Here is a 12,468-nt window from a genome sequence, read left to right as displayed (position 1 = left end):
TTCTTTGGCACTCAGACTTCTTCACAGTCCAACTCTCACATCCATACATGACCACAGGAAAAACCATAGCCTTGACTAGACGAACCTTTGTTGGCAAAGTAATGTCTCTGCTTTTGAATATGCTATCTAGGTTGGTCATAACTTTTCTTCCAAGGAGTAAGCGTCTTTTAATTTCATGGCTGCAGTCACCATCTGCAGTGATTTTGGAGCCCAGAAAAACAAAGTCTGACACTGTAGGATTAAGTAAAGAAAAAGTCCCATCATGAATGAGAATTATGATTCTGTACATCAAATATGTCCATTAACTTATTGGCAGTAATAGTAGTAACCGTAGAATGTTCTATCAAGATATGACTACATTTATCAATGAAATTTTGTTAACTCCTTGAAAATAAAAGTGTTAGTAGCTCAGTTGTATCCAACTCTTGGTATCTCCATGGACTGTAGCCTGCCAGGCTCTTCTGATCTGAGGTGGACCAATCAGAGCTCTCCACTCTTCCCCAGGAGCATACTGGATACTTTCTGACTTGGAGGGCTCATCTTATGGTGTCATGTCATTTTGCCTTTTCATACTGTTCATTGGATTCTTGCAGAAAGAATACTGGAATGGTTTTTGCAATTTCTTCCTTCAGTGGACCATAATTTGTCTGAACTCTTCACTGTGACCCATACGGGTGACCTTGGCCAGCATGACTCATAGTGTCTTTGAGTTATGCAAGCCCTGTCCCCATGACAATACTGTGACCCATGAAGTGGAAGCAGTGACAGATTTTATTTTCTTGGGCTCCAAAATGACTGTGGACAATGAGTGCAGCCACAAAATTGAAAGGTGCTTGCTTCTTGGAAGAAAAGCTATGATAAACATAGGCGATGTATTAAAAAACAGAGACATCATTTTGCCAACAAAGGTCTGTATAGTCAAAGCTATGATTTTTCTAGTAGTTGTGTACAGATGTGAGAGTTGGACCATAAAGAAGGCTGAGTGCCAAGAATTGATGTTTACTTTTGGTGGTACTAGAGAAAGCTCTTGGGAGTCCCTTGGACTGCCAAGGAGATCAAGTTAGTGAATCCTGAAGGAAATCAAAGCTGAATATTCCTTGGAAGGACTGATGCTGAAGCTGAAGCTCCAATACTTTGGCCACCTGATGCAAAGAGCCAACTCATTGGAAAAGATCCTCATGCTGGGAAAGATTGAAGGCAGGAGGAGAAGGGGGCAACAGAGGATGAGATGGTTGGATGGCATCACTGACTCACGGGACGTGAGTTTGAGCAAACAAAGGGAGACAGTGAAGGACAGGAAAGCCTGGAGTTCTGCACACTGTGGGGTCAAAAAAGAGTTGGCCATCATTTAGCGACTGAACAACAACCAAGAGGCAAAGAGAGTTCCCAAATTACAGGTGACTCAGTTATCTAAGGACCAATTATCCTCTTGCTGGAGGCCTTTAATGGGAATTTCAATTTTTTTCACCTTATTCTGCAACCCCGTGTTTCCCAGGTTTGGAACAGTCCTTAATATATCATTTTCATTTTCTTAGGCTGGACTCCTCAACATATTTAATCCTGTGGGTTTTCAGTGAACTTTGTACCTACTGCATGATTGGCACTTGGAGCCTCAATATTACAGTAATATCTACAGTCATTTGTTTCCATATCAATCAAAGCCCCAGGGACAAGTCAATAACTGTTTTTTAAATATAGTGCAATTTCTCCTGGCCTCTAGAAATCTACTCTTGAAGCCCACAGCCATTCTTTTGCCTTTCTGTTTTTCCTGTTAGCTCCAATTAGTATACAGTTCACTTATAGACAAATGCAATTCAGTGTCATTGGGTGGTACTGGCCATAAGTCTAAAGCATGCCGTATTGTACATTTAGTGGCATCAGAATCCTGTTACCGCTCATCAGCCCATTGAACTTTATAGTTTGTTTCCTAGTTACTTTGTAGATTGGAACTCAATATTTGGTTCAAATGTGAATTATGCTGTCACCAGAAACCAAATATCCCTATAAATTTTTGATCCTCCCTTTTCGTTGGGGAGTTTTAAGTTTCATTATCTTTTGTGTAGCCTTAGGTTAAATCTCTCTATGTCCTTTGGCCCATTATAGTCCCCAAATTTAAACCCTAGGCAGGTCTCTGAATTCTGGAGGGATTATTATGGTCGCAGTGTATCTCTGCTTTAGCTATTGACAGGTGAACTTTACCTTACAGAGTCACTTTACATATTTAGCTTGTGCAAACTTTACTATGGCTATTTCAGCTACAAATTGGAAAGTGGAGACTTGGCCAGGCTATTTCAGGTATGAATTGGAAAGTGGAGACTTGGCCAGCTAAAATATAATTTTGACATTGTAACACGGACAATAATTCTTGCCAATTGCTTGACTCTTTCTCCAATTTTGATCTCTCTTCAATGAACCTTAATTTGGCTTCATGAACCTTATGGGACCAGCACCACTTATTCTTGCCCTGTCTCAATTGGAATGACCTACAAAAGCTCAGTAACTTCTAAAGTTTTGGCCAGCTTTAATTTAGGGTCCCAATTCTCACACAATCCAGTGGATATGCCCCATTCAGTAGCTAATAAGAAGTAAGGCAAATCTTCCCATCCAGATAAAAGCTTGATTAAAAAGTGGCATTTTTCATGAATTGGCTCATAGGGGCAAATGATGTTTTGCTGAAAGTTTTATTTCATTTTAGGTTCAAAGAATGTGATAGCACAATAAACAACTCCTTACAAAGAATTTCAATTTCTAAAGATAATTATTTGACAATTTCAACAAACAGTCCTTAAAGAAAAGAAATAGAAACAATAGAGAGAAGTAACAGCTTGTACGTCACCAACTTGGGCTGACAACTTGTCCAGAATTGAAGAGCCCTGGAAAATTCCAGAAGAAGGCAATCTGGAATCCCAATTGCGAAAGAGTCCTAGGTGGTCCTTGGACATCACGGGTGGGACTACAGATTGCAGTTTTGGGGCCCTCTGCTTATAATCCAAGGCTGCAAACTGATATCACCATCAATTTCCCTATAAAAGTGCAGCTCTAGTTTGGCTTTAATTTTTTACAATGCTTTTTCTTTCACCTTGTGAATTACAAGATTTTCCAGACCGTGGGGGCTAGCCAGGCCTCAAGGGGCTCAGGAAATTCCAAGACTCACTCCTTCTTCTTATCTAAGGTGCTAGTTGCCGTCACTGATAACAGTTGGTGTGCTTGCAGCAGGCATGTAGTCCAGGCCGAGTCCAGGGAAGGTCAGGACTTGATCAGAGGCCTGCTCTCCTAGTTCTGAAGCCTGAAGAAGACTGTCTCAATTTTCATTTCCCTAACAGCATCACAGCTTCCCAAGTGGCGCTAGTGGTAAAGAACTCCTGCCAATGCAGGAGCCACGGGTTTGATTCCTGGGTTGGGAAGGTCCTCTGGAGTAGATAATGGCAACCCACTCCAGTGTTCTTGCCTGGAGAATCCCATGGACGGAGGAGTCTGGCAGGCTACAGTCCATGGGATTGCAAAGAGTCAGACACAAAGAGCATCACATTTCTTCCAATATTGACACTGCTCTTTTGTAATACTGCTATAGAACTTCCGACATCCGCTGGATCATTGAAAAAGCAAGAGAGTTCCAGAAAAACATCTATTTCTGCTTTATTGACTATGCCAAAGCCTTTGACTGTGTGGACCACAGTAAACTGTTGAAAATTCTGGAAGAGATGGGAATACCAGACCACCTGACCTGCCTCTTGAGAAACCTGTATGCAGGTCAGGGAGCAACAGTTAGAACTGGACATGGAACAATAGACTGGTTCCAAATAGGAAAAGGAGTATGTCAAAGCTGTATATTGTCACCCTGCTTATTTAACTTACACGCAGAGTACATCATGAGAAACACTGGGCTGAAAGAAGCACAAGCTGGAATCAAGATTGCTGAGAGAAATGTCAATAACCTTAGATATGCAGATGACATCACCCTTATGGCAGAAAGTGAAGAGGAACCGAAGAGCCTCTTGATGAAAGTGAAAGAGGAGAGTGAAACATTTGGCTTAAAGCTCAACATTCAGAAAACTAACATCACAGCATCTGGTCCCATCACTTCATGGCAGATAGATGGGGAAACAGTGGAAACAGTGTCAGACTTTATTTTTCTGGGCTCCAAAATCACTGCAGATGGTGATTGCAGCCATGAAATTAAAAGACTCTTACTCCTTGGAAGGAAAGTTACGTCCAACCTAGATAGCATATTGAAAAGCAAAGATATTACTTTGCCAACAAAGGTCCATCCAGTCAAGGCTATGGTTTTTCCAGTGGTAGTGTATGGATGTGAGAGTTGGACTGTGAAGAAAGCTGAGCACTGAAGAACTGATGCTTTTGAACTGTGGTGTTGGAGAAGACTCTTGAGACTCCTTGGACTGTAAGGAGATCCAACCAGTCCATCCTAAAGGAGATCAGTCCTGGGTGTTTATTGGAAGGACTGATGCTAAAGCTGAAACTCCAATACTTTGGGCAACTCATGTGAAGAGTTGACTCATTGGAAAGGACCCTGATCCTGGGAGGGATAGGGGACAGGAGGAGAAGGGGACGATAGAGGATGAGATGGCTGGATGGCATCACTGACTTGATGGACATGGGTGTGAGTGAACTCTGGGAGTTGGGAGTTGGTGATGGACAGGGAGGCCTGGTATGCTGCAATTCATAGGGTCACAAAGAGTCGGACATGACTGAGCGGCTGAACTGAACTGATAGAACTTTGATGCAGTTTGGTGTCAATGGTGTCTCTGGTCTGTGTCATCTGTCACACTATCTAAAGCCACTCATATGTCACCGCACCGGGTTGTGTTGTGCAAGTCGTTTCAGTCCTGTCTGACTCTGCCGTTTGACCTCTCCTCTCCAACTGAGGACAGCAATGCACATCTCATGAGGTGGCTAGGAAGACCCCATGAGATCACAAATGTCTAACATGGCCCTTAACGTTTACCTTTATCACTTTATTAGCAGTGTTTTACCTACAAGTTGGGACGAGTCTCCCCACTCTTAGATTGTGCAGTTCAGTTTGGTTTTTCACCCAAGAACGAAGGAAGAGATTACAGTGGAATTTTCTGTATTATGAGAGTTTTCCAAGTCCACTCCTCACAGTCACCAATGGAGGCAAAGATTTTATCTAGAGGTTCATATTTCTCATTAGACTCATGGTGGCTTAAAGGAGAACATTAGAGCAGGTTAGAGCATATATAGCTAGGTAATCTTCACCGCCAGTGCATGCTCAGAACTCAATCTGTCTTGAGCACTTCAGTGGAGGACAAAAGCATGAAGTGGCTTGGACTTCTCGGGCTGGTAGCTCTCTCAGAGTGCATGGTCATGTAAGTGAGGGGACTATAAGTGACATCGTCCCTTTTTTATTTTTGTTTATTCTCGTCCTCTTATTCTTCCACCTGTCAGGGTTAGAAGGGAATGTAATCACTCCCTGACAGTCTAAAGTCAACTCTCACTTGTTGCTAAGTACTTTGCCACAGACCCTGTGAGGCCCTAGGCTCTACAGGCAAACCTGTAGGATCATACAACTCTTGGGGTCCAGCCACGTCATGTCCTATGTAAAATTGCATTCCTTGAAGTTGTTCAGTGCACATCCTGTGCAACTGTAGATGTGGTGTGAAGAAACAACGTTTCTCCTGTATGTGGTTCTAGGTCTCCTCTCTGGTCTCTCTTCATTTCTGTGTGAATGTGTCTGTCTTCAACTCTATCTCCCTATTTTATCTGTCTCTTTGGATGTCTCTGTGCATGCAGAACTCTCTTAGATTTTCTCCTTTTTAAAAACATTCTTCTTGGCTTCTCTTAACCTCCTTAATGTATTCCCCATCTCCTGGCCTCCTCTCTTCTGCTTGAGCCCAGAAGAAAGATCAGTAGTACTATTTCTGTGCTCTTTTAGCTCTAACAAGCAGTGTGACCTCAGCCAAGTCTCCAACTCCCTGCATTTCAAATTCCTCCCCTGTTTAAAGAGGATGATGAAGCCCTTCTACCTCCCTCCCCGAGCTTCCTTGAGAAGGATACAGTGGGATGACCACAGCAATGATAATGGCTGCCATTGCTGAGGCTTCCTGTATCTCAGGTGCATTATATCCATCATCTCTCTTAATATCCAAGCCATTCTATGTAGGGGATGGTGTTGGTGGGGATTTTTTTTCTTCCACCTTTTTACCAATGAGGAAATTGAGACTTCAGTGGTCATATGCCTTACCCAAGATTATGCAAAGAGCCTATGTTCAGACCTAGGTCTTTGCCATGGTCATTGCATGGCATCCTGATAATAAGGTGACACTCATAAAAATGCTTGGAAGATACACAGTGCTGTTCCAACATCAGGTATGACAGTCTTTATAACACAGACAGCTGACTGCTGCCTCTTCTTTGTTTTCTTTTCCTCATGGCCGGTGAAAGAATCCCTCTTAGGCAAATGAAGACCATGCGAGAAACCCTAAGGGAAAGAAATTTGCTGACAAATTTCTCTGAGGAACACCCTTACAACCTGTCCCAGAAAGCTGCTAATGATCAAAACATAATTTATCATCATCCCTTGAGGAGCTATAAGGATGTGAGTGTGTTGGGAGGATGGTGCTCCACAGCGCCCCCTGGTGCTCTGGCTTTGCACTGGGGTTCAAGTGGAGATGCCAGTGGGGTTGTTGGGGCTGGGGCTCCTGTAGGAGGCAGAAACACGGCAGGGAATAAATAAAGTGGCCACCTGCCTGTTGTTGAGAGGTCATGGTCCGAGTTTAGAAGAAGTGGCCTGGTGTGATTGAGGAGGGCCATCTGTAAGAGAAGGGGCTCAGTTTGGAAGAGGAGACTGGAGAGCTTCTCAAATGAAGGCGCCACGATTTCCCTCTTGGTCCAGTGGTTAAGAATCTGTGCTTCCATTGAAGGAGTGGCGGGTTCCATCCTTAGTCAAGACAGTAAGATTCAGTATGCCATGCAGCCCTAACAGAAAGAAAAGGAATCACATCAGGCGGTGATCTGAGCAAAGGCTGTGTGGCGTGATTGGAGAGTGATTTCAGGAGACATGGGACACCTCAAGGGTGGCAGCAGTCTGCGAATCAAGGGTGGCCAGTGCAGCCAAGTGTTCCCTAATCACCCCACCTTGGCCTCTGTAGTTTTCCTACATCGGCAACATCAACATTGGAACACCCCCTCAGGAGTTCCAGGTCCTCTTTGACACCGGCTCATCTAGCTTGTGGGTGCCCTCCATATACTGCCAGAGTTCCAGCTGCTGTGAGTACCTGCTCCCCTCCCCACCTCGCCCATCTTGTGTTTCCCCTCCAACTCCCTTCTCCATTCTTGGCACCTGGGGGACACTCATCTCTTGTGTCTGCAGATAAACACAATAGCTTCGTCCCTTGTAACTCCTCCACCTTCAAGGCCACGAACAAGATCTTCAATACCAACTACAGCGCTACATCGATAAAGGGATATCTTGTCTATGACACTGTTCGGGTAATGTGGAAACAGAAGCTAAGCTGGGGCTGCCCAGGGAGCAACCACTGCTTACAAAACAGATGCCGGACCAGCTGGCAGTCCCCTAGTGACTGGATGTCTGCCCCTCAGGACCCTGTCCCTGGATAGATAGCGCCTCAACTGACACACAAACTCCCAGAATAGCTAATCCAGACAGTGGCTTGGGGTGTGGACTTACAGCTCCTTTGCCCTTGAGCAGCTCAAGATTCATTTCACTGGGAGCAGGGAGTGGGGGAGAAAACACCACATTTATATTCTCAGACTATGCTGGCACTTTCAAGGTAATAACTCATGTGACCCTGCAGCAATCACACGCAGCAGGTACTATGATTAGCTTCATGACACAGGTGAAGGAACTGAGGTGCAGAGAGCAAGGGCCTTGCCAGGGTCACACACCTATTAAGTGGTGGCTGGCCAATCAGGACTCAAGCAGGTGTGGGAATTTGGGAAGAGGATAAAACTGATCCAGGGTCCCTGGGTCAGCACAGAGCTTCAGGTATCCAGACAGGGAAAGCAGGGGGTCAAACACGTGGGAGGGGACTGATAAATGGGTTCTCACTCAAGGGGAATTTTGACAGTATAATAAAAACTATGGCCTGACTTCCCCAAAGTGCTTGAATATTTCTGCACCCACCCCACCCTTTCTCTTTCCTCTCTCTCTTTTTTCCTCTGTCTTTCCTGAACAAACACATGCACACACAAACACATCCCCAAATGCGTTTCCCAGGCAGAATTTTCTGGAGGTCCTTGCCAGTGATATTATATCATGGGGCTTCTGTCTCTTTGGGCAGATGTAGAATTCATAAGCATTGCCTTGAATTCAGTTCATTTCTGTCATCACATCATAGTGATGCTGAAGAGAAGGCTATTCTGCTCTCTACTCATTTTGTCCTCAGGGGGCACCATCGGGTCCTGTCCTGACTCTTGGTTGCCCCACCTGTACAGAAGGCATGACGGCCAATTTGACTCACTCAGATGGTGTTTGCAGGAGGAGCAGGTGTTGTTAAAAACCACAGCCCCGCAAAAATGGAACAAGAATTCCTGTCCCAGCTTGGTCTAACCATCTGAGATCAGTCCAGAGTACAGCCAGGCTTCAGTTCTTCTCTGCAGTGCTAATGACATCTACACCCCAGCCCAGTCCCAGCTCCATTTCCCAATCCTTTATGTGGGAACACTCTCCTCTCTACAGATCGGGAACCTTGTTAGTGTGGCCCAGCCATTTGGCCTAAGCCTGAAGGAGTTTGGGTTTGACGATGTACCCTTTGATGGCATCCTGGGACTAGGTTACCCACGCCGCACTGTCACAGGGGCCAACCCGATCTTCGACAACCTGTGGAAACAAGGAGTCATTTCTGAGCCTGTCTTTGCCTTCTACTTGAGCAGGTAAATCTGAGGTGGGCCAGACCTCTCTAATTCAGTGGTAAGGTGCTCCCAGTTGCATGAAAAATTACAGACCACATGATCTGAAAGTTTTCTGAGAGATAGTCTAGCCCAGGGTAACTATGGCCCCAGGGCCTTGCCTGGCCCCACCACTGGTATTTGTAAATAAACTTTTATTGATCAAAACTATGATCATGGGCTCAGGGACAGGGACTTGGTCCAGTGGGTGGGGGAAGAGGGAGAACAATGGAAGGTGTCAGGAAACAGGTTGGAGGAAAAAGCAATAGGATTTGCTGATGGATTTGATATGGAAGGGCTTCCCTGGTGACTCAGATATTAAAGAATGTGCCTACAATGCAGGGCACTCAGCTTTGATCCCTAGATCAGGAAGCTTCCCTGGAGAAGGGAATGGCTATCTACTCCAGGATTTTTGCTTGGAGAATTCCAAGGACAGAGGAGCCTGGTGGGCTATTGTCCATGGGGTTGCAAAGAGTCAGACACGACTGAGTGACTAACACACACACACAAACACACTTAGAAGGAGAGTGGTGGCATGAATGTTTCCTTCAGCACTAACACTTCCCCAGGAGCCCAGGACCAGCTACACAGTCTGTGGGAGCCAGTGCAAAATAAAAATGTGGGACCCTTTGTTTAACAAGTATTTGGATTTCAAGACAGGGAGAGCCCCATGAACAGCACAGGTCACAGGCTCGTGAAGCCAACCCTGGGTGAGACTGAACCCTCACCCTCATTGTCCTTGAGCCTCGGCTGTTTTTGAAAAATGACAGGCTAGACAAGGAGGAAGCCAGACTCCTCCAGCACAGTATCCTCTGAGGGTATTTCTGAGCATTTAAGTAGCCATACAGGACCAGGTCCTCCTTAGAAAGTTGGGTGGTCAAAACCCAGCCTGGCTGCCTACCTTTGAACTTCTTCTGTGATACTCATTAGCTGTGACCAACCCGGGTCCACTACTCAATCCCTCTGAACCTCGATTTCTGCATCTGTAAAATGGATTCTGTAGTAGTGCCTCTGATGGGTGGATAAGCACAACCCTCAGATAGCGTGTGGTGTTACTCTCCTCCAGCAAGATCCTCTCTTCTTTCTCTCCACAGTCAGAAAGAGAACGGCAGCGTGGTGATGTTTGGAGGGGTGAACCGTGCCTACTATAAGGGAGAACTCAACTGGGTACCAGTGTCCCAAGTGGGCAGCTGGCATATAAACATAGACAGGTAAGCCTCTCCCTCTGAGAGCCACCCCAAGTGAGGCTCCCACATGTGCACATGGACACATGCAGACACACACGAATGCACCCCAGCTACACAGTCACACACACAGACACAGACTCCACCCAAAAAGACCCACATAGAAGCACACACAGCATCAGACTTATAAACACACAAAGGCACACAAATACCGACACAAACACGGACACATAGAGAAACAGTGATATGCAGACACACACACACACCCGAGACACAAACAGACACATGCAGACATGCAAGCACACAGATAGACACACCACCCGTGGATTGATAATCACCCCAGGCTGCCTGATCAGGGCTCTGATCAGGAGAATGGGGTCCAGAGAGGCCTGTGTAGCTGGGGGAGGGCTGCACTCATCACACTGTGAGGTGAGGAACATGTTTGAGGACCTAAAGTGTAGTGAAAAGAGGATCAGGGAGAATTTCACCAGCCTGAACATGGTTGTGATAAGATGACCAACTGTCCAGGGCTATCTGGGACTGAGAAAGTTCTCAGTACAAAGTACTGCCTGTTTAAAAACAGGGCAAGGCCTTAATAAACCGGTAAAATTGGTCTTCTTAAGGAGAAGCTACCCAGCAGTGGAGAGAGGTTGGCTGCAATCTTGAGATTTGAAAGCTAATCAGACAGAGAGATACCTTCCTAGCCATAGCTACCTGCTTTTCTTCCAAGGCACACAGTGGGGCAGGGGCTATGACAGAAGGAATCAGGAAGCTGGGATTCAGGAGTGGCCTGAAAACAAGGGGCAATAATTGATGGGAATCTGTGTGATACCCTCAGATAAATCCTTTGCTGTGTTTCAGTGGCCCTCTGGGCTAGCTCAGGCATTGCCTGGCTGAGGGCCTCAGTGTCTGAGCCAGATGAAGGGGCGGTGCAGGAAGACAACCTTTCCCAGGGCAGCCTGGGTCTCCCTCCCACTAACACTCTGAGCACCTGCTGCCTCAGGGAACCTCCATATTCACTCTTATTATTGGTCAGACACCAGATATAGGTATCTGGATGTTCCTCATTCATTTTTTCATGGATTAATTCATTCATTCACAAGCATACACTTGCATCCCTTGTGTGCTGGGCACTTGGGGGAGGCACCGAGGACACAACTTGCCCTCCCATCTAGTGAGGCAGACGCACCCAAAATGACTCACACAGTGAATTACCACCTCGGCACCTGCTAAACATGGGGAAGAGTCTACAGAGACTGAGCAAGACAGAAGCCTGATCTGGGTTAGGGGGAAGACTTCATTGATAAAGTGACATTTAACCTGGAAACTAAAAGATGAGAAGAAATCATCTAGATGAAGGAGATAGATGGTCTTCTAGGAGGGGTGATCAGCACATGCCAAGGCCCTGAGATATGAAAGAGCTGGTGCATTCAATAACTGAAGGGAAGTCAAAGAGGATGAAATGACCAGAACAAAGGAAAACAGGGTCAGGGCAAGGGTTGAAAGGCTGTTTAGGAGACAGTCACGCAGTCACGTTCAGGGGGCAGTCGTGGGGGAGATTTCAGAGTGATGCTGGTGCCTGTTTTATCCCATTTTTTCTCAGCATCTCCATGAACGGGACAGTGGTTGCTTGTAAACGTGGCTGCCAGGCCCTCTTGGATACGGGGACCGCCTTTCTGCGTGGCCCAAGAGGATCGGTCAGCAAAATCCAGAAACTCATCCATGCCAGGCCCATCGATCGTGAGGTGAAGGGTCACTCCACGGGGTCACTCCCAGGCTCTCCACACAAAGATCAGCAGAGCCAACCTCTCTCCCTCTTTCTGTTACAGCACGTGGTTTCCTGCCAAGCCATCGGGACACTGCCTCCTGCTGTCTTCACTATCAATGGGATAGACTATCCAGTACCCGCCCAAGCTTACATCCAAGTGAGGGGATAACCCTGGGCGCTGGTTCTCAAATCTGGGACTTGCAGAACCCTTAGACTGCTGCTGGGAGGAGGGCGCCCTCTGCAGGCTCAGCCACATCATTGCAGATGTGGCTGAGCCCACGGGGCTGGGCCATTGTCTCCCACAAAACCAACCACTTGAGAGTAAAGGACAGTCTGGGACATCCATCCTCCTGAAATAAGTGTGGAGTCACTACCCCATGCTGGTGTGGTGGGAGTCACAAGGAGAGGGGAACACTAAGGGCCTTTGCCTTAAACAGCTTTAGTTCAAACAGAGCCCTCAGATGCACGAACATGGAAAGTCAGCTCTAGCAATCTGTGAAATAGCCAAGTGTCAAGGAGGGTTGGCTGGGGACAGACCCAGTGTTCTCTCCCACTCTAGTGATTAACAGTCTCCATTCCCTTCTTGAAAGTGTCCAGGTTGGGATCATAAATTATGTGGTTACCCTAGTC

At 46.3% G+C, this 12,468-nt stretch overlaps 1 protein-coding gene across 1 annotated transcript in view; it reads left to right on the top strand.

Moving 5' to 3' along the window:
- Positions 1 to 5,265: 5,265 nt before the first annotated feature.
- The window catches only part of LOC104988337 (pregnancy-associated glycoprotein 2-like), an 8,553-nt gene continuing 1,350 nt past the window's right edge, over positions 5,266 to 12,468 (top strand). Inside the window, exons 1-8 of the mRNA XM_010839617.1 lie at positions 5,266 to 5,345; positions 6,421 to 6,574; positions 7,128 to 7,245; positions 7,349 to 7,467; positions 8,678 to 8,871; positions 9,981 to 10,097; positions 11,674 to 11,815; positions 11,900 to 11,995. Coding sequence (XP_010837919.1) covers positions 5,293 to 5,345; positions 6,421 to 6,574; positions 7,128 to 7,245; positions 7,349 to 7,467; positions 8,678 to 8,871; positions 9,981 to 10,097; positions 11,674 to 11,815; positions 11,900 to 11,995 — 993 coding nt within the window. The 5' untranslated portion in view covers positions 5,266 to 5,292. The remainder of the gene's footprint in view (positions 5,346 to 6,420; positions 6,575 to 7,127; positions 7,246 to 7,348; positions 7,468 to 8,677; positions 8,872 to 9,980; positions 10,098 to 11,673; positions 11,816 to 11,899; positions 11,996 to 12,468) is intronic.

Source organism: Bison bison, unplaced genomic scaffold (assembly GCF_000754665.1).
Source record: "Bison bison bison isolate TAMUID 2011002044 unplaced genomic scaffold, Bison_UMD1.0 scf7180017864124, whole genome shotgun sequence".
Lineage (NCBI taxonomy): Eukaryota > Metazoa > Chordata > Mammalia > Artiodactyla > Bovidae > Bison > Bison bison.
The sequence above is the reverse complement of the archived record's forward strand: the minus strand, read 5'-3'. Positions and strand labels throughout refer to the sequence as shown.